This window comes from Callorhinchus milii, unplaced genomic scaffold (genome assembly GCF_018977255.1).
Source record: "Callorhinchus milii isolate IMCB2004 unplaced genomic scaffold, IMCB_Cmil_1.0 Scaffold10, whole genome shotgun sequence".
Classification (NCBI taxonomy): Eukaryota; Metazoa; Chordata; class Chondrichthyes; order Chimaeriformes; family Callorhinchidae; genus Callorhinchus; species Callorhinchus milii.
Window position 1 is genome coordinate 19,368,585 of NW_024704751.1, and position 23,325 is coordinate 19,391,909.

At 44.5% G+C, this 23,325-nt stretch overlaps 1 protein-coding gene across 1 annotated transcript in view; it reads left to right on the forward strand.

Annotated features, from left to right (window-relative positions):
- The first annotated feature begins 646 nt into the window (after positions 1-646).
- The window catches only part of LOC103187330 (mitogen-activated protein kinase kinase kinase 5), a 51,947-nt gene continuing 29,268 nt past the window's right edge, over positions 647-23,325 (forward strand). The window contains exons 1-6 of the mRNA XM_042338530.1: positions 647-886; positions 5,034-5,173; positions 15,149-15,336; positions 18,839-19,007; positions 20,849-20,955; positions 22,188-22,358. Of these exons, the coding sequence (XP_042194464.1) occupies positions 676-886; positions 5,034-5,173; positions 15,149-15,336; positions 18,839-19,007; positions 20,849-20,955; positions 22,188-22,358 (986 nt within the window). The 5' untranslated portion in view covers positions 647-675. The remainder of the gene's footprint in view (positions 887-5,033; positions 5,174-15,148; positions 15,337-18,838; positions 19,008-20,848; positions 20,956-22,187; positions 22,359-23,325) is intronic.

Consider the following 23,325-nt stretch of genomic DNA (forward strand, 5'->3'; position numbering starts at 1 on the left):
GGGTGTGGGAGGGGAGGGAGCGGGGGGGGGAGGAGAGGGAGGCAGCGGGAGGGGGAGGAGGAGGTCAGGTGGAGTTGTCGCTGTTTGGAAGGTGCCGGAGCACAGGAGGAGGAGGAGAGTGAGTGCGCGCTGAGGGCGCACAGACACACACACAGAGACACACACACAGAGACACACAGACAGACACAGACACACACAGACAGACACACACACAGACAGACAGACACACAGACAGAGAAACACACACAGACAGACACACAGACACACAGACAGACAGAGAAACACACACAGACAGAGAGAGACACACACACAGACAGACACACACAGACAGACAGACAGAGAAACACACACAGACAGAGAGAGACAGACACACAGACAGACACACACAGACAGACACACAGACAGAGAAACACACACAGACAGACAGAGAGACACACACACACAGACACACACACACAGACACACACACACAGACACACACACACAGACACACACACACAGACACACAGAGACACACACACAGACACACACACACACACAGACAGACACACAGACAGACACACAGACAGACAGACAGACGGAGTTGGGATGAGCCTGGCCGGGGTGTCGGGGGGGGGGCGCGGGGCCGGCAGTCCGGCCGTGGCCGCGGGCAGTTACTGGCAGGACCCTCTGGCTATGGCCGTCACCGCCGTCCCGGTGCCCCGGAGCCGCAGTCGGGCGGTCAGAGCGGTGTATGTGATGAACGAGACCGCCGGAGATCAGGACAGTCCGCCCCTCGGGTGCCTCCGCCGGGCGTGTGGGGAGAGCCGCGCCGCCCTCCACACCGTGTCCTTCGGGAGACTGACACTGGGGGACACCGGCACTCTGGACTGCTTCTACAATGCAGGTGAGCGGGGGGGGGGGTCTGTCTGTGTGTGTGTCTGTCAGTGTGTCCGTGTCTGTCTGTCTGTCAGTGTGTGTGTCTGTCTGTCTGTCTGTCAGTGTGTGCGTGTCTGTCTGTCTGTCAGTGTGTCCGTGTCTGTCTGTCTGCCAGTGCCTGTCTCTCTGTCTGTCTTCCTGTCTGCGAGTGCGTGTCTGCATCCGTGCGTCCATGTCTGTGCGTCTGTGTCTGTGCGTGCACAGTCTGTGCGTCTGTCTGTGTGTCTGTGTGTGTCTGTCTGTCTGTGTGTCTGTCTGTGTGTGTCTCTCAGTGTATGTGTGTGTCTGTCAGTGTGTGTCTGTCTGTCTGTGTGTCTGTGTGTCAGTGTGTGTGTCTGTCAGTGTGTGTCTGTGTGTCTGTGCGTGCAGTCTGTGTGTCTGTCTGTGTGTGTGTCTGTGTGTCAGTGTGTGTGTCTGTCAGTGTGTGTCTGTGTGTCTGTGCGTGCACAGTCTGTGTGTCTGTCTGTGTGTGTGTGTAGAGTGGGTGGGGGACGACACTCAGTCTGCAGGTTCACCCTGAAACATTGCAGTTCAGAACCAGATGAGGTAAATACAGGTAAATACTGTATTTATATGTATTTGTATGGAAGTACTACACCTGTGTTTTTGTCAGCCCAGTATCTTGACATATTCAGAAAGCCATCGCCGTCCTTTAGAGTATTCAAACCATACTGAGAATTTGATTTATTCCACCTACACATGGAAATTCCCGATATGTTTTGGAACAGAATGCGCACTCCCTCTGCCTGGAGCGACACATCCTGCTCACCTAATCCTGGAGAATGTTTGATGAAAGTTGGCAAGAGCCAAGGCTCGGGGACCCGAGAGTTTAGTGAGGGGTGACTGATGGAGTCTAACCACCCAAAAACTGTATAGCTTGCCGTTGAGAGCACTGCCTGGCAAGCTTTCCTGCTGCTTGTCCAGGTGGGACCACCCTACCAATTAGGTTGTGACTTGTAGGGTTAATGGGACTGAGTGGGAAGAGTTATTAATAATAATAATAATCCTTGCATTTGATATAGCGCCTTGTCATGTCTTCTAGATATTTCACAGAATATACTGCCAATTGTGTACAGCAGCGTCCCACAAAATATGCAGTCAACTCACTTAACCACATGTTGAGTTCCTGCCCAGAATAACAAGTCTGCCCTTCTAAGACCTGCTGCTGAGTCAGGCTGACTGTGCTGCCATCAGCAGTGCCGTGCAGTACAGCGGGCAGGCCCGCCTGGCTCGGGACTTGGGCTACTAAGAACGCCACAGATTCCAACATTCTGTTGCCAAACATGTCACCTTGGAGCTCGTTAGACCAAAATAAGAATGGGAAACACAAGTACTATACTCCATGGATGGGATGGAACTTGCTAAGAGGGAAGCTGAAATAGATCTTGGGGTGTTAGTTGACTTGTTGCTCACTCTGTCAGAACAGTGTGAGGCAGCAATAAACAAGACAAACAATATGCCAAATTAATTGAGTTCAGATCCCAAAAGTCACACTCAAATTATGTAGTGTCTGGGATATACCGCACCTAAAATACTACACAGTAAAATTGGTCATTCACTCTATGGCACAGTTTACAGCAAGTTCTGAGAAACACTTTGAAGTGTCTTCCTTACATGAAAGCTGCTATACTTATGGGCTGAAGAGCCTTCTTTATCCCAACCAATCTCGTGTGAACTTCAGCGGCTAATTTGTCTAAGCAATACTATGTCACTGTCTGACTCTGTGACCCATTCCTCATCAGATGTATTCAGCATATTACACAAATGCATATTTTTGCAAATGTCATTTTTTGTAGCTGATTGCTGCTAAGATAACATTTGTCTTTATTTGTACTATATATTATACATTAGATGCCAGTTTCCCTGCACAAGGAGCGTTATATAAATGCAAGTTCTTATTTTGCTCGTGGTCCAGGAGTGTGGGCTCCTGCAGGCCAAGCAAGAAAGGTTGGAACATTTATCACAATTCTCATCTGAATGCCATCTTTTGAATTACCAAAATCAATTGAATCTCTTTCAACTCACCCAACTTAGCTCAGCTGCACCCGGTTCAAAGTAAACTCGTACAATTAAAAATATCTTTTTTTTTTTTGCTTTCATGTTTTTTCCAGTTTTTTTTTGTTTGGCGGAATTGCAATATCAATAAACACATTTGCATTGACGCAGCTTGCTGCAAGATAAATCTCATCTTTCCCCCAAACTGTTCAAAGCCAAAGCAAACCAGCTCAGCACGTAATTGTCACTCATCACGGACAGACACCATGTTTATTGTCCATTGCTGAGCTATATGTGTAAATCATTCGTCTCTGCTTTCAGCTTCCAATTCTACGTTGCCCATCCCTCAATTACATTCCCTGTAGCTGGCAGGGATACATTATTTTATATATAAATTACCCAAATCCCTAAATTATATCCCAGCCTGTAGGTCGCTCTCAAAATCCATTATCCTAGGCATAGATGTCAGCGTAGTTCAGTCATTAGCATTCTTGTCTCTGAGTCAGACAGTTGTGGGTCCAAGCTTCACATAGGAATCTGAACTCATAGTCTAGACTGACATCCCAGTGTAATGCTGGGGTAATGTTGCATTTTTGGTAGAGTCTTTGGGGTGACATTTTGAAACTGAGGTCCCGTCTGCCTGTTCAGTTGGAAGTTAAAGATCCCATGACGCTATACAAAAAAAGAAGAGATTTTTTTACCAGTGTCCTGACCATCAATCCCCCAGATGAAATTGGTCACTCACTCCATGGCACGGTTTACAGTAAATTCTGTTGAACTCTTTGCAAAGTCTTACTTACATGCAAGGTGCTATATCAAATCGAAGGATGCTTCTTATTAATATAAACTCTCAAATCCTGCCATTAGATTCCAGCCTGCAATTCATTCCTGATCGATTATTCTAAACATAACAATTTGTATTTATGTAAACCCCATCACGTGGGGTAGGTCTGGGAGCACTAAAATAAAAACGTCTCGATTAGATTCCAGTTTCTACTCTGATCTCACCTGAGTTAAAATGCAGGAATATCAAAAGTTCAGAGTCTGAAGAAATGCCTTAAGAGTTTTCAGTTTGATTAAAAGTATGTGCTGGCTGAGATCAGGCTGCCAACTCAACTAAATGCAGCCTTAGAAACGGAAATGTTTCAAATGCAACGGGGTGACTCTGTAAGTTGTTCCTTGTGTTGAACATTATTTATTTTTTGTGCACTTATCAGTAAATGTGTTTCTGTCACATTAGAACTCAAATGGCTCAATGTTTACATATTTTAAGAGTCACTGCAGACGCAGCCAATGCAGTGAGGGTAGTTAGTGTGCAGGAAACGTAACCAGTGCTGACTGTACAGTGTCCTGACAGCCTGTTATACACTCACTTCCCCCTCACCTTTGAGACAGGACAGAAGGAATGTCTCACACCAGTGCTTATATTTGTACAGCCAAGGACTGGATTCATTCAACTGCGGGGTGCCTGTTCCATCCCGGATGTAACTTTGACTGTGCTTTAGTGGGGGTGTATTTTCTTTATTGCATAATGTGTAATCATGGAAACTACAGCATGGGAGGAAGCTATTTGACCCATCTACCCTTTGCTAATGCCTCGCCAGAATTATCGACTGCAATTTGCTCCCCCTGCTCTTTCCCAATCCCATTTTCCATTTCAAATGTTCATCCAGTTCTCTGTTCACGAGTTGCTCTTATGATCGCGGCTTCAATAAGCACTTGTTGCAAAGTATTCCAAGTTCCAATATTCCAATGAATACACAAAAGCTTTTTTTTCTAACTTCCCCGTAAGTGTTCCAGTTTACGCCCCTGGTGCTAATCCTAACCTTATGCACCTTGTTACAGCTTCACCAAAAAGCGAGAGGAATTAATTGATCACTATTTATCCTCGCAAGACCTGTTGAGTTTTAAAAACTTCTATTGGATTCCCTCTTAATCTTCTCTGTACCCTCTCCAGGGTGTTGATACAGTCTTTAAGAGCTACATGCAGTATCGCAACTGTGGCCTAACCAATGTCTACCAATTTAACACATTCCCTTGCTTAAGTCTTTATATAACTAAAGTTCCAGCTTCCATGTGAGTGGGAGATGTGTGATAATGGTGTGTGTCTTCATTTCCAGATGTGGCGGTGGTGGAGATGAGTGATCCTTACTGCCAGCCTTCTCTCTTCTACCACCTCGGAGTCCGAGAGAGTTTCAGCATGACCAACAACGTGATCCTGTGCTCTGAGACCAACCTGACAACACTGCACTCGCTGCAGGTAGGGAGTCTGCCGCCCGCTTACACACACCTTCCTTTCTCCCCAGTTGTTGCCTAAGGTCATTGAGCGAATGCCCACTGCACCAAAAGATATCACTCCCCCTGGGTTCACAGGAAATTCGTCTACTGAGACCGCCACAGCGGACTGGCTCGATTCTGATACTCTGGTACCAAACTTGTCACCTTGGGGCCAGTTCAGATCCAAGGAGACCCCACTTAACTCCCTTCTTCTCCCACCTCCAGAAGGGCAGTCACTTGTTGGTCATTTGCTTATCATCTCATCATTTGCTTTGTTGATCATTCGATCCTGTGGCTCTATTCAAAAAGCGAAGGAAGTTTCTCCCGCTGCCGTAAACCACAAATAAAATAGAACATTCACTTCATTGCTGTTTGCTGGACTTGGCTGCATGCAAACTGGTTTCCGTATTTACTTACAAAATACACAGTATATCCCGTGAAGCACTTTAAGACATCCTCCTTATGTGAAAGACGATGTATCAAATATGAGGTTTATCGTTAATTAAGCAGGGTGAAACCTTGAGCCGGTTTCCTTACTCCACACGCCTGATAATAATCCCTCAAAAAAAAACAATAATAAAATTGATCACTTCAAGCCAGGACTGTTTGTGGGACGCTGCTGTGTGCAATTGGTTGCCACGTTTCACCACAAATATACAGTCAATTCACTTTACAGTGTTGAGTTGTAATTTTTTTTCCCCGTTCGTCCCAACCGTCATCTTACAAACAGACCATACACCGTGGATATATCCAGAGAAAGATTTAATTGCAATTAAAAGAGCTGATTCAAGAACAGTCAACAGTTTCCCAAGTAGAGCACTTGACAGTCAAAAGAATGAGTTGCTGATAGTCAGTTAAAGCAGCCTTTTTATCCCCAAAGTGCTCAAGGTCGTAAAACATAAAAAGGCAATTAAAAAAAAGTATTATCTATCATGTGGCTCCAACAACTATTCGAATGGTGACCTCAATCAATCCATATCTCTTAACAAGGTTGAATGTCGTCTACTTAATTAGTCTCTATTCATGCTGATTATTATTCTTTTAAGAGTATATAATTGGCATAGAGTATGTACCTGATTAATACCGTTGTCTAAAGTATACAAGATATAATCTAAAGCTATCTAACAAGAATGCAACCTGTAATTTATAACACAGAGTAAAAAATAATGAGGGAAGGGAGCTCAGGTTAGGGGAGGATTCAGGGACGTTTGAGGCATAAGCTTATCTCCAGATGGTGTTTGTGTCAGACAATGTCTTATTCATTTCAAAGATGCAGAAGTTACTGCTTCCCTGTTTCTGTGGAATGCCCAGATAAGGATGCAGCCGGCATTGCCAAGTATGCGTTTGTTTCCAGGACTTGCTTTTTGTTCATATAATAGTTGGTTAAAAGGTATAAAGTTATTCCTAGGTATAAAAACAGTCTCACAACAGTATATCCCGTGAAGCACATTGAGATGTCTAGAAGACGTGAAAATGCAATATCGAATGCAAGGATTATTATTATTTATTAATATAATCACTCATTTGATTTTCATTGCTTTTTGGTGCTCTTGCTAAACACTGTGCTTGTCAGCTCTGAGTCTGGGGAGGAAGTGTGTGGGGGGGGCGGGTGGTGGGTTAGTGCTGTGTCAATCTCAAACGGAAGCAACTACCCCAATTTTTTTGTCAGAGTTGAACACATTCCAAATTCTGGGAACGACTATTTTTAAACTGTGGTCAAGAGAGATATTTGTTGGTGGACTGAGAGCGACCCTGGAATTCACAGGCTGAGCTGCGAAGGGATCAGTTCAACCCTCTCAGTTGGGAATTGTATTCACCCTGTATCTACGCAGTAACATGTCTCTGACACACTGACCACAAGGCTTCATCCAAGATTATTATGATAATAATAATCCTTGCAGCACCGTATAACGTCTTCGAGATATCTCAAAGAGCTTCACAGAATATAGTGTAACGTGAATTTGCTGTATGCATTTTGTGGGCAAAATGCGGCAGCCAATTGCACACAAGCAGCATCCTACAAACAGTCGTGGATTGAGTGACTACATTTTTTTTGAAGGAAAAGTGATCCGCCAATCGACTTAACAACCAGGTTCCTAGTTACTGCTAGGTAAGCAGAGGCGTGTGGAGTAAGAAAACTTGCCCAATGTTTCGTCCTGCCTGGGAATTGAACTCGGGTCATCTTGCTCGCGAAGCGAATGCTCCAACCACTGAGCTACAGGACTCCACTTGCAATCACTTGTGATTTACGAATGTTATTTGTCTGAACTGACATTCCCAACTGACAAGGTTGATCTGATCCCATCACAGTGTTACTGAGTTCGTTTCTTCCTTCTTCTCTGTTGCTTCTCTTCCTCCAAAAGGCTGGGCTAAGGATCAGGTCCTGACTCTTCAGGCAATGCATGACCAATTTGACTGAAATGGGTAACTTAAGATATGGGAAACATTGAACAAACACAACAGTGTGTCAGTCTGGTCCAATTGGTAGTACTCTCAAGTCTTTGAGTTAGAAGGTTGTGGATTCAAGCCCCACATTGGGTCTTTGAACTCACATTGTCTAGACTGACATTCCCAATCCCATACTGGAGATGCAATTTTTCGGATGAGACATTAAACCAAGGCCCTATCTGTAGACAGACAGGTGGATGTTAACGATACTACGGCACGATTCAAAATGGGAAGGGAGTTTCTCCTGGTGTCCTGGCCAACAATCCAATAACACAGTCACTACACTTCAAAGTAAATTTTTGTGAAGTGGTTTGAGGTGTTCTATCAAATCTAAGTATTTTTATTGTATAATTGGTTTGGACATTGTGAGATTATTTGACACTTCAGTGAAAGGATAGATTTCTCTCTGACCTTTTACACGGGGTCCAATACCATGACCTGGAGGTTTGTGCTGTTTGTTCGTCACAGTATTGATGTGGTAACTGCAGAAAAAGCAGCTATAATTGTCAAAATACGTGGAGTCCGGTCAATATATTTATATCCATGACAAACATTGTATTATGCTATTGTGAAATGGAGGCTTGTAAACAGGGCGACACAGTGTGCAGAAGGCAGTAATGCTTCATGTGATGTAGTATGTTCCCTGTCAGTAAGGATGACAATGACAGCAACTTGCATTTATATACCATCCTGTACTCCGGACGGTGTCTCGGAGGGCTCGACAGTGCAGCATTGCCCATAATAGCCAGATTTACTGTCAATATTATATAGGGCATGGCAGAGGTCAGGGTGAGGACCCAATGAAATTCTTCCATTGTGCGTAAGAATTTTTTTGGTCAGCCCGGTGTCCAACAGATACGTCATTATTTCGCCCACAAAACAGTCAATTCACTTCACAGTGTATTCTGTGAAGCGCTTAGAGACGTCTCGAAGACGCGATAAGGCACTATGTCAAATGCAAAGTTTATTATTATGCTTAAGAATATCCAATCCAGACTGAGAGTACATATGCCACCAAGTGTATGACATCAAGACCTGAGTAGCTAATGGTCTGCTCTGTCCCAAATGTGTATGTTTTCTGGTTTCAGTTTTATCTGGTTTCAGTTCAGTTATTATGATTATTATCTAACACCCTCCTTTGTCAAATTTATTATCAAAAAAAGGGCTATCTACACTTTTAGCTGTGGACATGTTTCCTCAAAATGTGTCTTTAGTTGATTTCCCTCAATAAGTGTTGCTCTGGGCCAAATCTGCACTCACAATTCCTATTTGTTCTTTCCACTTCAATGATCCTGTAAATTGTGTTGAATTTAAAGATTTACATTAGATTGTACAACAAGGAAGCAGACTATTCAGCCCAGCCAGTGCGTGCCGTTGTTTATATTCCACACAAGTCTCTACTCTTTACTCCCTCCCAAACTCTTCTATTCGGAATCCTGTAGCTCAGTGGTTAGAGCACTCGCTTTGCAAACAAGAGACCTGAGTTCAATTCCAGGCAGAGGGCGAAACCTTGGGCAAGTTTCCTTACTCCACACACCTAATAATAATCCCTCCAAAACACAAAACAATAATAAATTGGTAATTTTCAATCCACGCGTTTCGCCCACAAATATACAGTCAATTCACTTTACAGTTGTGAAGCGCTTTGAGACGTCTAGAAGACATGAAAAGCGCTATATCAAATGCAAGGATTATTATTATTATTCCCTTCTTCCTCATGTGTATATCTAACTTCCTTTTAAATGCATTAACACTATTGTGTCTGATTCAACCATCACTTCGGGCAGCAAGTTCGGTGAAGGTGTTTTATTATTTCATCTGGGACAGCCGAGGAACGAACGGCTGAACAGCTTTAGATACTGTACTTTTCCAACACAGTCAACATGTTATGTCCGAGTGTCTGTATAAAGTCTGTGAACTGAAAAGCAGCCTGTAACTCGAATCAAAGAGGCGTTAGCCACAGTCAGGAATTCACTTCACTTGAGGTCGTGTAACCCCTGAGTTAACTTCAGGCTGTACTTTGTATTTTAAGAAAATGGAGAATGTTTCTCTCCATGGAACTCTTGCCGAAACACAGCAATGAACCTCCCAGCCTCCTCCACGCAGGCTGGAGCCCTTCCTCCATTTACATCCCCTGCATTGGAGGATAATAATCCCTCAAAAAAAATCGGTTACTCGATCTGCAACTGTTTGTGGGACACTGCTGTGTCCATTTGGCTGTCGTGTTTCGTCCACAAAATGCACAGTCACTCCACTTTACAGTATATTCTGCAAAGCACTTTCTCAACATGATATTGCACTGAAACCATTGCAAGGATTGTTATTATAATTATCTTCATCCGCAAAACATCACAGTCCCTTCATTCTACCGTACATCCTATGAAGTGCTTCAGGACGAACTATTGACATGAAAGATGTTACACCAGATGTAAGGATTATTTATTTATTTATTATCATCTTTGAGGGAAGGCTGCCCATTTAGAAAGACATTGCTGAAAGCAGGGTTTGCTGCTTGTTTGGGAGCTGCTGTTTGTGCCACTGAAGTTGGGAGGGAGGGACAGTTCTATTCACCAGGGGTCTTGCAGTTGGAAAAACATCTGTCAGGGGGTGAGACATCAGTTGAAGTCAAGTTGTCCTTTTCTCTCTTTTTTCCTCTTTCTGTCTATTTATTATCTGTGTGTTTACCTCTCTTGCGTTCTCTCTCTGTTTTTCTGTCTGTCTCTTGCATTGTCTCTTATCTCTCTTTGTCATTCTCTCTGCCTGCCTGTCTCTTGTCTGTCTGTCTCCCTCTCTCTCTCTCACTGCAAAGCATTGTGTTCTATTTGAAGTTTTTCTATGACAGAGTTGGCAAATGTAATCTCACAGGAAACAACTTTCAACACACGGAGCATCTTGTGGTTTCCCTGGTAATCACCCAAGGCCAGATTGACCTATAGAGGAACACAACAAAACATACGAAATGCTAGACGAAAAAAGACCAAGGTCCATCCAGTTCGCCTTCCACCTTTCTGGTGGTCACATGCACATATATCCTGAAACCCCTCTGTACTATATCCCATCATGATATTTCCTAAAAGAAAACTATCTAATCTGTGAAAGAATCAACATTTCCTGCTTCAACCATCTCCCTAGGGAGCCTATTCCACAGGTTCACTACTTGCTCACTGTAATGGAGTTTGTGAAGATTTGTTCTGAATTTACCCCCTTCAATTGCAGGCTCTGGTTTTACTGTTCTGGACAAGTTGAAACAGCCTGTCATGATCTATATTGTTTTGCCCCTTTAGAATCTTAAAGGCAGCAATCATGTCGCCTCTCAATCTTCTCTTTTCCAGGGTGAACATGCCCAATTTACTTAGTCGCTCCTCATAGTCCGGTCCCTCTATTCCCTCAATCATTTTGGTCCCTCCTCTGTATCTTCTCGATTTCTCCAATATCCTTTTTTACTGCGGCGTAGGGACTGTGTCCTTGTGGTAAACTATTAAAAGAGCAGAGGGATCTAGGGGCCAATGCGCCAATGTACAATGTTCTGTCACACACAGAGCGTTAGAATGTGGAATGCCCTGCTGGGAGGACTGGTTGAGGCAGAATCCATATTAGCTTTTAAAGGGGAGTGAGATAAGTATCTTAAGAGGAATAAGTGACAGAGTATGGGAAAACAGCAGGTAAATAGGACTGAACGGATTGCTATTAAAAGAGCCAGCAGACACAATGGGCCTTCTTCAGTGTTGTAAATTCCAATAATAATAATAATAATCCTTGCATTTTATATAGCCCCTTATCACGTCTTCAAGACGTCTCAAAGTGCTTCACAGAATATACTGTAAAGTGAACTGACTGAATTTATATTTAAGGAATTATTACCCCGGAAAAGCGATCCCCCAATCGACTAACAACTGGGTTCCTACTTACTGCTAGCTAAACAGAGGTGTGTGGAGTAAGGCAACTTGCCCAGTGTTTTGCCCTGCTAGGAATTGAACCCAGGTCTCTTGCTTGCCAGGAGAATGCTCTAACCAATGAGCTACAGGACTCTACGGTGCTATATCAAATAAAACTTGTAGAGGGTGCTGAAGAGGACCCATGAACAGTAACCCTGACTGTTTTTTCCATCCGTAACCATGGGAAGGCCAGGACAATTTAGTCCTCGTCAGACACGCACACACACGTAGAGCTAATACTGAGACCAGAAAACCAGCTAGTCCAAGTTCGTAAGCTCCAGGCCCATCCATTATACAACAACAGGACAGCACTTTGGTCTCAGTTGGTTACAGACTTGCGCCTTTCCTGTGGGATGCAAACGATGATTGATGATATATGTTGGCTCAGTCAGCAGCACTTTCACCTCTGAGTCAGAAGGTTGTGAGTTCAAGCCCCACATAAGGACTTGAGTTCCTAGTACAGACAGACGCACTCCAGTGCAGGGCTGGGGTAATCACTGCATTGTCAGAGGAACTGACTTTTGGATGAGGCTTTAAACTGAGATCTCACATAATTGTTCAACTGGATGTTAAAGATCCCACGGCACTATTGGCAAAGAACAGGGAGTTTTTCCCAGTGTCCTGCCAATAATCCCCCATAAAATTGGTCATTCATTTCACGTTCACTGTTTGTTGGCCATTGCTGTGTGCAAATTGGATGCCATGTTTGCACTTCATGATCATTACATGTTACAGTAACTCATGTGAAGTGAGATTTCCTCCCAGGTGTGGAAGGCACAATAAAAATGGAAGGATTATTATACTGGGCTATACTGTCATTCCCTCACTGGACGAGCTATGAGCTGAGGTTAATGCTTTGCTCTCTCAGCCTCAAAGGGACCTCAACTAATTCTGCAAAAATGTTATATGCTGTATTCCAGTAATAATATCCCTAAAGTGATGCAATCTCTATTCTTGTAATTCATTGCTGTAAATATGATTTAAATAGTTTGGGGATTGGGAATGTGCCCATACAAGTGTGAATAATAAGTCTGTCTGTGAGCAGTCGCAGCAGAGCCTATTTATTGGAAGTTCAAGAGGTGTTCGATAATTAAGAAAACTAAGGATATAAAGGGATATGGAAAAAAGATTATAAACTTGGATTAAAATATCTGTCTTAATTTAACAAACTGGTAGAACAGGTTTGATGGGTCCTCTTGATCCTAGATTCCTGTAATGTACAACTGGTACCAGTAGCAGTCGAACTAGAAATTGTAGGGCTATTAGTTAGTTAGTTTAATTAATTAATGCAGAGAATTGTGGAATGTTTCAAAGTTGGAAGCAGGTTTTCTACAGTTCTTTAAAAGAAGTAGCTTCCAAATTGGGACTGAAATTAAGAATTTTCCATAAAATAATAATCCTACTCAAATTTAATATTAGATTTAGATACAATTCTCTCTCAGGCTAAAGTAAATGGCATTTGAGTCCTCCGGGCTGTTGCAAATGTGTAATTGATATGTACCTGGTGAAGCTGATAAATAATTAATAGATGTGGAGCTTGGTTGAGGCCAAGATGTTTTTGGTGCTAAATTAAGCCTTTTGCCCTCAGCCCTTTTCTCAGGTGGAGCTGTGCCAATGAGACAAACTTTACTTCTTGGGGAATCTGCTGCTGACAATCTGCCAAGTGGGAGTTGTTTTCAACACTGTGATAAGTTCTGCACACGCAGGAGATACAAGCCGTTGTCCTCACCCACCCAGCAACCCGCATAGTGTCACATAGGGGATGATCCAGTTACCTATTGGCCCCAACAGTGGTCTTACAGGCTGAGACTAAGTGGAATTTCAGGTCTCTCAAGTTCACAGGTTAAGTAATTCACTTGTCAGAAATGCAATGGGTGCGGAGAACACATTTGTTTGATGACTGGTGCAAAACAAAATTCTGTCTAGGTCTACATTTACTCTGTTTATGGAGCGTTACGCAGCGTCCAAAATTTATAACAATAATCCTTGGATTCAACAAACCTCTTTTCACCTCCAGATTCAGTCATTTTACATTGCATTAAAAACCCGTAAATATGTTTTGATGACGTACCATATCAAATTCTAGTGGTAATTATTAATAATAGTGGGTGAACCCAGCAGCTAATTTGCACAAATCAATGTCTCACAAACAGCCAGCAGGATTGTTGGTCAGGACATCAGGAGAAACTCCCTTCTCTTTTCGAGTCGTGCCATGAGATATTTGGTAGAGGTGACCTTGACTCATCTAAGGGCCGGCCCCTCTCAGCACAGGATTGGAATGTCAGCCTCGATTGTGAGTTTAAAGTTCTGACATGGGGCTTGAACCCACATCCTTCTGACCCACAGAGGTACATGCTCAATTCTACACGTTCGGAAATGTTGTAGCAATAGAGAGAATCTAGACCCAGGAGAAGGCAGAGGTTTTAAGAGAGGGAGAGTTCCAGAGTAGTGGCTGAAACCACGGTCGCCAGTAAGGGACGTGCAGTAGGCTGGAGCCAGGAGGGCGGAGGTGGATCTTCTCCCTTCTCTGGATTTCTGCTCCGTTGGGTGGCCATCAGATTAGTAAGTCTGTACACACAGACAAGAGGACGTCTGATGCTAACTCATTGCCCTGTTCAGGAAGTGTGCTGCCATGTTGTTTGCTTTGGGATTTGGTTCAGTCATTATTGAGGGAGTGAGATGGCCTTGCTGATCATTTCGCTGAGTCTGTGCCCTGTTTCTGAGGCCAATTAAATAATAATAATAATCATTGCATGTGATGTTGTTGTGCCCCTCAAAAACATGATACTAATGAGAAGGTTGCTAAGGGAGACACTCCCTCTGTGAGGTTACTCAATTTCAATTGCTAGTTAAGAAACTCGTTCTCTGATTAACTGCTATCTATGACTTGCTTAGTTTCTGCGTGCAGAATCATAGAATTATACAGCACCAAAGGAAACCATTCGGCCCATCGTGTCTGCCAGCTCTCTGAAAAGAGCTATCCAAATCAACCCCACTCCCCCGCTCTCTCCCAATAGGCCTGCAAATAATTATCTACTTCTCTCTTAAAAGTTGTTAACAAATTGGCTTCCACCAACCTTTCAGGCAATGCATTCCAGATACGAACAACTTGCTGTGTGAAAAAATGTCTCCTCACCTCTCCTCTGTTTCTTTTAACAGCTATTTTAAATCAGTATCCCCAGGTTACCGACCCACGGTCAATGGAAATAGTTTCTCCTTGTTCACCTTATTGAATCCCCTCATAATTTTAAAAACTTCGATTAAGTCTCTTCTTAACCTTCTCGGCTCCAAGGAGAATAATCCTGGCTTCTCTCGCCTCTCCTCATACCTGAAGTCCTTCATCCCTGGTGCCATCCTGGTAAATCTCCTTTGCACCTTCTCCAATGCCTTGACATCCTTCCTAAAGTGTGGGGCCCAGAACTGAACACAGTCTCGAGCTGAGGCCTAACTCGGTGTAACTTAAAATTTCTACAAATTAACAACAAGCGGAATTCAGCATCAAATCCCATTAATATCCTCCAACTCTCCCAATGTCTGCTCGCCGGAATTTATACCCCTGTGTTTTTTTTTCCCAGGGATGCTGTGGGAATTATACCTTCATCCCCTACATAGTGACCCCAAACGGGAAGGTCTTCTGCTGTGAAGCCGGGATGATGAAGTGTCTGACCGAGTTATTTCAGCCACGTTTTAACCTCGAGCCACTGCTCACGCCCCTGGTGGACCGGCTGACCAAACTGCTGGAGGAGACCGAGATCAACTCCTGGTAAGTGCTGCCTCACCTCCGATCCCTGCCCGCACCCCCTTCCCCCAGTCATCTCCACGCTCCACTGGCTCCCTATCACAGAACGGATCCACTTCAAGATCCTCACACTCATCTACAAATCCTTTCACATCCTGGCACCTCCTTAACTCTCTGACCTTATAATATTCTCCACACCTCCAACTGCTGCCTGGCTCCGACCTCCTGCATGTCCCTCATCCTCTCTGCTCCACCATCAGCGGCCGTACTTTCAGCCACTACGTCCCAACACTCTGGAACTTTCTCCCTCAGTTCCTCAGCCTTGGCCTCTCCTTCCTCATTTTCAGATCAGTTCTTAAACCTTCCTCTTTGTCAGGCTCCGCTACTGGTAAACTCTCTGAGACTCTACCCTGTGTGAAGGGCGCTATATAAATACAACGTCAGCTGTGAATGGTTTCCACACACTCGTTACTTCCTCCAGCCTTGAGCAGAACATGGAGGGAGTGTTGGGGGAATTTGAAGCATTCATCAGAGATGTCAAGAGTCTTGTCAGTTTCCAGAGGCAGTAGTTTTGTTAAGGTTAATAAGCAGGTACTACACATGATTGGGTTTGGTACATTTGGGTCAAATGGGTCAAATCTAGTTCAGACAGTTCAGCTCCAAGGAAACTCCGCTTACGTCCCCGCGAAGGAGGATAGTCACTAGTTTGTCATTTGACATTCGAGTGCTGGTTTGAACCCTTACTCGTTGGATGGCCGGTACTAAGAACTCCCCGTGGGCTTCCTCATGGGCAGCTCAGCATGAAATGTGTGAGAGCATTGCCACTGCCTTCCTGCCCACAGTTGCAAACCCACATCCTACCGTTCAGTCGTGGTTCCACCAGTTGGAGGTGGGGAGCTTGATCAGCAGCTACTTAACTCTCTGTATGCCAATCAAAGTGGATTCCAAGTCCTGGATATATGAACGTGTGTTCAACGATCTCAGATTCCAGGTAACACCTTCCTGTGGCTGTCATTCCAAGCCTCAGAGTTTCTCCATGAGCTATCTGATGGACATCTACCTTCAGAAAGGTAATAACTGTTTGTGGGACATTGCTGTGAGTAAATTGGCTGCCACGTCACCAATAAAATAATTACTACACATTACAATAAATCATGGGAAGCATCCTCCTGATGTGAAAGGTGTTCTAGCAAAGGCAAGAATTTTTTTTCATGCACCCCCCACTTGTGTTGATTAAACCTCCGACATCCACTGCCTCAGACTCGCAAGGTTTTTTTGGTCAGCCGGGTGTCTGACACATGCAGAAACTCTTCCGTGCTTAAGAGTATCCCAACCAGACTGAAAATTCTGTGCATCCCACCAATTCATGGTAATTCACTCCCTGGAGGGACATATCCTTCTTACAAATTTCAAGAAACTATTAGGTATGAGCTGGCAAGAGCCAAGGCTTGGACACCTTAGTGTGTGCATCGAGATAACTGCTGGATTCAACCAACTGAACCCGCATTGATAGCACTGCCTGCCAAGCTTCCCACTGTTTGTGCAGTTAGGACAAAACCTGTCAGTTAGGGCTTGGTTTGTCAGGTTACCAGGAGCTGCTTCCAGTCTAATTCCAAGTAACGCCTTCCAGCAACTTGTCTTCTCATCAGCTATCTGGTGGAAGGTAGACAGGACCTCGGTTTAACATCTCATCCAAAGCATGGCACCTCTGACAATGCAACACACCCCCAGCACTGTATTGGAGTGTCAGCTTAGACTATGTGATTGCAGGTCCCGACGTGGGGCTTGAACCCACAACCTTCTGACTCAGGCGAGAGTGCTACTAACTGAGCCAGGCTGACACGCATCACATTGGGGCTATCGCTGAGCAGAAATATAAGAGCAATATTCTTTATTCCCCCCAAATAAAACTAATAAACCAAAAAAGATTGCATTCTCTGGTAACCTCAAGTCATTTGCAAAACAAAACAATCGAGTAATTCCATTTGTTTATCTGTAGAGCTGAGGGTCTCACTACTTTGCATTCCGGTAAACTAGGCAAATACTGTACTTAAGGGTGTGGTTTTCACATGTCCCAAGATTATTTTTATTATATTGATGACATCAGACCCACAGACGAGCTATAAATACTGAGTGTAGTGCCATCGTTTAAATCTCTCCTAAACCGGTGTGGCACATCAGAATCATGGTTAGAATCATAGAACCAGGATTAGGCCATTCAGCCCCTCGAGCCTGTTCTGCCATTTTATATGATCATGGTGGATCTGTACCTCAAGTCCAGTTAACCCCCCCCCCCACCTGCCTTGTTCCGTTGACCTTAATACCCTGACCTAACAAATATCTATCTATTCAGCTGGTATTTTGATGAACGCAGCCAATGTTAATCTCTGCTGGAGCATCGATATGCTGGCTCACTTTGTGGTTGTTGGGCGTGCCTCGCTGCTCTGTGTAAGCAGCTCTGACCTGAGTCAGATGATCTTCTACAGATATAATCTAAGTGTGGCTGGAGAGCAGCTCTCACTGCCAGGCACCACTTGATTACCAGTATTTATGTCTGGCTTCTTTAGTCCTCTGAGCAGCAAAACTGGTATCCACTTACAGGCTCAGGGTGTGGAGGGCAATTTTAGGGCAAACTCCAGCAAGAGTTTAATAATAATAATAATACTTGCGTTGATATAGCACCTTATCTCATCTTCGAGACGTCTCAAAGTGCTTCACAGAATATACTGCAAAGTGGAATGACTGTCTATTTTGTGGGCGAAATGCGGCAGCCAATTGCGCACAGCAGCGTCCCACAAACAGTCATGGATTGAGTGACCATATTATTATTTTATTTACTTATTCTCTTGAGGGATTATTATCAGGCGTGTGAAGTAAGGAAACTTGCCCAAGGTTTCGCCCTGCTGGGAATCTCTCCTAAACCGGTGTGGCACATCGGAATTATGATTAGAACCATAGAAACAGGAGCAGGTTATTTAGCCCCTCGAGCCTATTCTGCCATTTTATAAAATCATGGCTGATCTGTACCTCAAGTCAAGTTCCCCCCACCCTTGCCCCATATCCCTTAATACCATTTTCTTTGCAAAAAGGTAGTTAATGCCTGGAGCAGGATTACCAGGAACGGTGGCTGAGGCAATGATGCTACTTCTCCTACCTCCTCACTCCCCAAACCACCACCCGACTGGCACCAGCCTCCTGCTCGTCCCTCACACCCTCCGCCCCACCATCGGAGATCGCGCTTTTCAGCCACTACACCCCAAACTCTGGAACACTCTCCCTCAATCCCTCCGCCTTGCCCCCGCTCTCCACTATTTCAAGTTCCGCCTGAAAACTTTCCTGTTCGACCGTGCTCCCTCCCCCCCGGCTCAGAGTCATCCCTGCGTGGATGGCGCTATATAAGTGCAAGTTGTTGTTGTTGAGTAAGTCAGACAGATTGATGATACAGGCAGGAGGGATGGAGGGAGCTTGGCACTGATACACATCACAGCATTCAGACCAGGAACCATCTCTCCACTTGTTTTTCCAGTGAATATTTCCGGGAGACGATTCGGAATGAAATCCGCAAAGCCAGGGAGATGTACAGCGGGAAGGATCTGCAGGAGGCGCTGACACGTATACAGCAGCGTCTGGACAGTGTGGAGTTGCTCAGTGCAGATATCGTGATGAACCTCCTCCTGACCTACCGTGATATCCAGGTCTGTCTCCTACCTGGGAATGGCAGCTTCACACCTAATGGAGTTATCAGAGCACCATCCCCAATAACAGACCCCATTATAGCACACACACTCTTACATCCCCAATATCAGACGTCGTTATAACATTCCTTGTTAGCTCAGCACTGATACATGTCTTTGTGTATGGGGCTGCCTCTCCCTAGGCTCTACCATGAGAGTTCCTTTAACCTCTTGCCCTCTCACTTCTCTGACAGGCTTGATCCCCTATCCCTTAGCAACGCTGTACAACAACAACAATTTGCATTTACATAGCACCCCTCACACAGGGTAGCGTCCCAGAGTGCTTGTCAGTCGCGGAACACAACTGTAGTGAAGTTCTTATTTCTTACGACAAACACAAATAATTAAAGTTCAGTTTCAATGACCCACAACCCAGATGTTCTTAATCTGTATTTCTCTGTGCTGCCAACTCCATGGTTATGTTTATTCAAATAAGAAACAAACTTCATGGATGTAAAGATCTGCGGAGCTAAAGATTGCATATATACAAATTTGCAATGCAAATTTACATTGAAATAGCGTCTTTCACATTGAAAGGATGTCCCAAGGCACTGGGGCTGATGAGCAGGTTTGAAGGAAGGGGTGAAAAGATAGTGGTGTCTGAGGCGCTCTCTGTATTATCTGGGAGTGTGGAAAAAGCATCTCAAAGCACTTCACAGAATATACTGTAAACTCAATTGTCCCGTAAAGTCTGAATCTTTTCTATCATTTCTATATCCTTCCTGTAATGGGCACCCAACACCGTCACAGTGTTCCACCTGATGCCTAACCTTTTGTTTGCATTTTATGAAGTAAAAGTTGCTGTTTTTGTTAAACCTGTTCAGTGTGTTCTCTGATCTTAACTATGACTCAAGAAATGGGTGTTAAGAAAACAGTGTTAACTCATTCCTTTTTTTAAACTGTGGAGTCCTGTAGCATATTGGTTAGAGCATGCCCTCGCAAGTGAGAAGACCCAGGTTCAATTCCCGGGCGGGACGAAACCTTAGGCAAGTTTGCTTACTCCACCCACACCTTGGTTTACCTAGCAGTAAATAGGAAGTCGGTTGTTAAGTCGATTGGTGAATCGCTTCCTGGGGGTAATAATCGCTTCCAAAAACATAATAATAATAAAATAAATAACTAAATAATAATTTGGTCACTCTATCCACAATTAGTTTATGGGACACTGCTGAACGCAATTGGTTGCAATATTTCACCCACAACATATAGTCAATTCTCTTTTCAGTGTATTCTGTAAAGCGTTTTGAGACGTCTCAACAACGTGATACAGCACAATATAAAATTCAAGGATTGTTAGTATTATTATTAATTAAGGCCAGAGTTAGCTAGGTCACTGGTACTCAGTGCTATGCTCTCCCTCTCCCCGCACAAGACTTGATCAGGAGTTCCTTTATTCTGAGTGAAAATTCCTCACTTGGGAGTTTTAACCAAATTCCAGCAGGTTGCATCAGACTGCGTAAAGCCGATATGAGCCGTGACACCTCTGTGTAATAATAATCCTTGCATTTGGTACAGTGCCTTTCGCATCCCAACGCGCTGGGGGTTTTCTTGAGTGTGTGGGTGAATGCTGCAGCCTATTTGTGATGAGCAATGTACCTCAAACAGCCATGGAGCGAGTAACCAATTTTATTTGGGGGATTGTTGGCCAGGTGTAAGCTCATATTAGCTCAAGAAATGTGATGGATGGCCTTATAACAGCCTGACCAGCAGTGGGAAGGTTGCAGAGCCAGCCCTGTGTATGGATTGATGCTGAGTAACCAGGGGAGCAGTGCTGTTAATGTGAGAAACGCTGTGTTCCGCAGGATCTCGATGGTATCATCAAACTGGTGGAAACCTTGCAAAAGCTGCCGACCTGCAATGTGGCCAAGCAGCCGAACGTCAAGTTCCATTACTCCTTCGCACTCAACAGGTAGGAGCCCAGCAAACCCATTGAGTCACTCGGGAGCTCACGTCATTTGATCTAGTGCGGCATTGAGACGTCTCAAAGCACTTCACAACATATACAGTACCGTAAAGTGCAACGACTGTATTTTGCGAGCCAAACATGGCAGCCAATTACCCACGGCCGTTTCCCACAAACAGCCGTGGAGTGTAAGTGACCCAATTTTACTGTGGCTTATAAATAATAATAATCCTTGCATTTGATATAGCGACTTACCACGCCGTTGAGACGTCTCAAAGCGCTTCACAGGACGTGCGGGCGGGTGGGCTGACACTTTGCACGTCAGATTGTCAACAAATCTGTAACTTTACGAAACGGGCTGTTGGTGAACCATCAGTGATGTAGAGGCATCAACCGATGATCCAATGGCAGAACAGCAGAAATAAAATTCCTGTCCCAAAGTGTGCCAAACCCCTCACCCCAACCCCTCCTAACCAGATACACTGTGCATCTCACTTAGTAACAATCAGTGTCCTCCTCAATCACCTCTCCTCCTCGATTCAACTCATTAGGACCTCATTCTCCTGGTTCAAATCCTACTTGACCCACCCCCATTATTTTGTCTCCTGCAGTGGTTTCTGCTCCCGTCCCCCACTCGGTCACCTGGGGAGTAACCCCCTCTCCTGTTTCTCATTTACACACGTCCTTCGAGATGAGACTTTAAACCAAGGTCCCGTCTACCTGTTCAGGTGGATGTTAAAGATCTCCTGCCACTATTGGAAAAGAAAAGGGAGTTTCTCTCTTGGGATGTCCTGGCCAACAATTCGCCCCATCCCGTCAAAAAAGTTATTCACTCACTTTATAGCTGTTTATGGCAAAGTGCTGTGCGCAATTGGCTGCCGTGTTTCGCCACAAAATGCAGAGTCACTGCACTTTACAGTATGTCCTGTGAAGCACTTTGAGGTGTCTTAATGACATGATGGGGCACTATATAGATGGATTTCTTATTGTAAGAGGGATTAAGGGATATGGGGATAAAGCAGAGTTAGGTTATTAGCTGGAGTTAGATTAGAAGATCAGCCATGATTGAATGGCGGGGCAGAGGCTCAAAGGGCCTACTCCTGCTCCTACATGTTATGTTATCAGATGTAACAACAACAACTTGCAATTATATTCACGCGGGGCGGAATCTCGGAATGCTTAGATATAAGGATTATTATTATGATTATTAATATTATTATTTGTGTGTCTTTCCACAGGAGGAACCAGCCAGGCGATCGGGAGAAGGCTCTAGATGTGATTTTGCCGGTGGTGGAGAGTGGAGAGCAGATCTCCTCAGACCTTTATTGTCTCTGTGGGCGAATATACAAAGATATCTTCATCAGTTCCGACTTCACAGACTGCCAGAGTCGAGACAAGTCCTGTTATTGGTGAGCACACGCCCTCTCTGCACTGTGGAGGAATGTGATGAGATTGGTAAACAGCGGATCCTGAGGTTAGCTGGGTAAATCTTTCTGGAACTCCACTTGGACACTGATCTCAGTGTTGTTTCGTGAAGCCGGATCATAACCGGTTTACATCCAAAGGAGACTCAGCTCCTGCCGGAATATGGGCGTCTGAGGGGACATCCAGCGAGCCTGCCTGACACAAGTCCAATTCCCCTCGGAGTCCACTAGTTATGGATCCTTTTGCCAACATCATACAGTAAGCCTTGGAGAGGCTGCAGAGGTGGCAGGGTGAAAGACAGTGCCTTCTATGTCCCAAGACCACAGTTCATATCAGCTGTTATTTCTTCTGCAAATTGTTGACGTTTCCACATTTACCTCCGAGTTCCGTTAAAGGCTCCATAAAAAGGCTTCTGGTAGCGGCTTAAGAAAGCTGGCAACAGCCTCCCCACTGGAAGCAAGTAGTCTCCCAGTGGTCATGAGCTCTCCAGACTGAGAGCTGCAGCAGTCTAGAAAGGCAGCGGCAAAGGTAGCTGAGAGTAACAACAGTGCGAAAGAGTGTACAGTGTCAGTCAGTTGCAGTGTGAGCCTGGCATTTCCTGGCTGTTGTTGGCCTGTGGTTTGTGTGTGATGGGAGAACACGGAAACAGACAGCTGAGAGCCAGGAGCTATGTCTGTGCAATTCATTAGCAGGGCACCGTGGCCTGCCCTTCTTACTGATTCTTATGCAATGCGTTGGTACAACGGCCATTAAATACGTAGTCAAATTCCCTTTGCCGTATATTTTGTGAAGCTCTTTGAGATGTCTCAACGAATGTGTTAAGGCGCTACATCAAATGCAAGGATTATTATTATTTACAAGCCATGGTAATAGTTTACTGCGTTCTCCAGTAAATCCTGTTGAGCTGAGAAAAGGCACTTTGAGACGCCTTCCTGACAAGAGAGGTGCAGC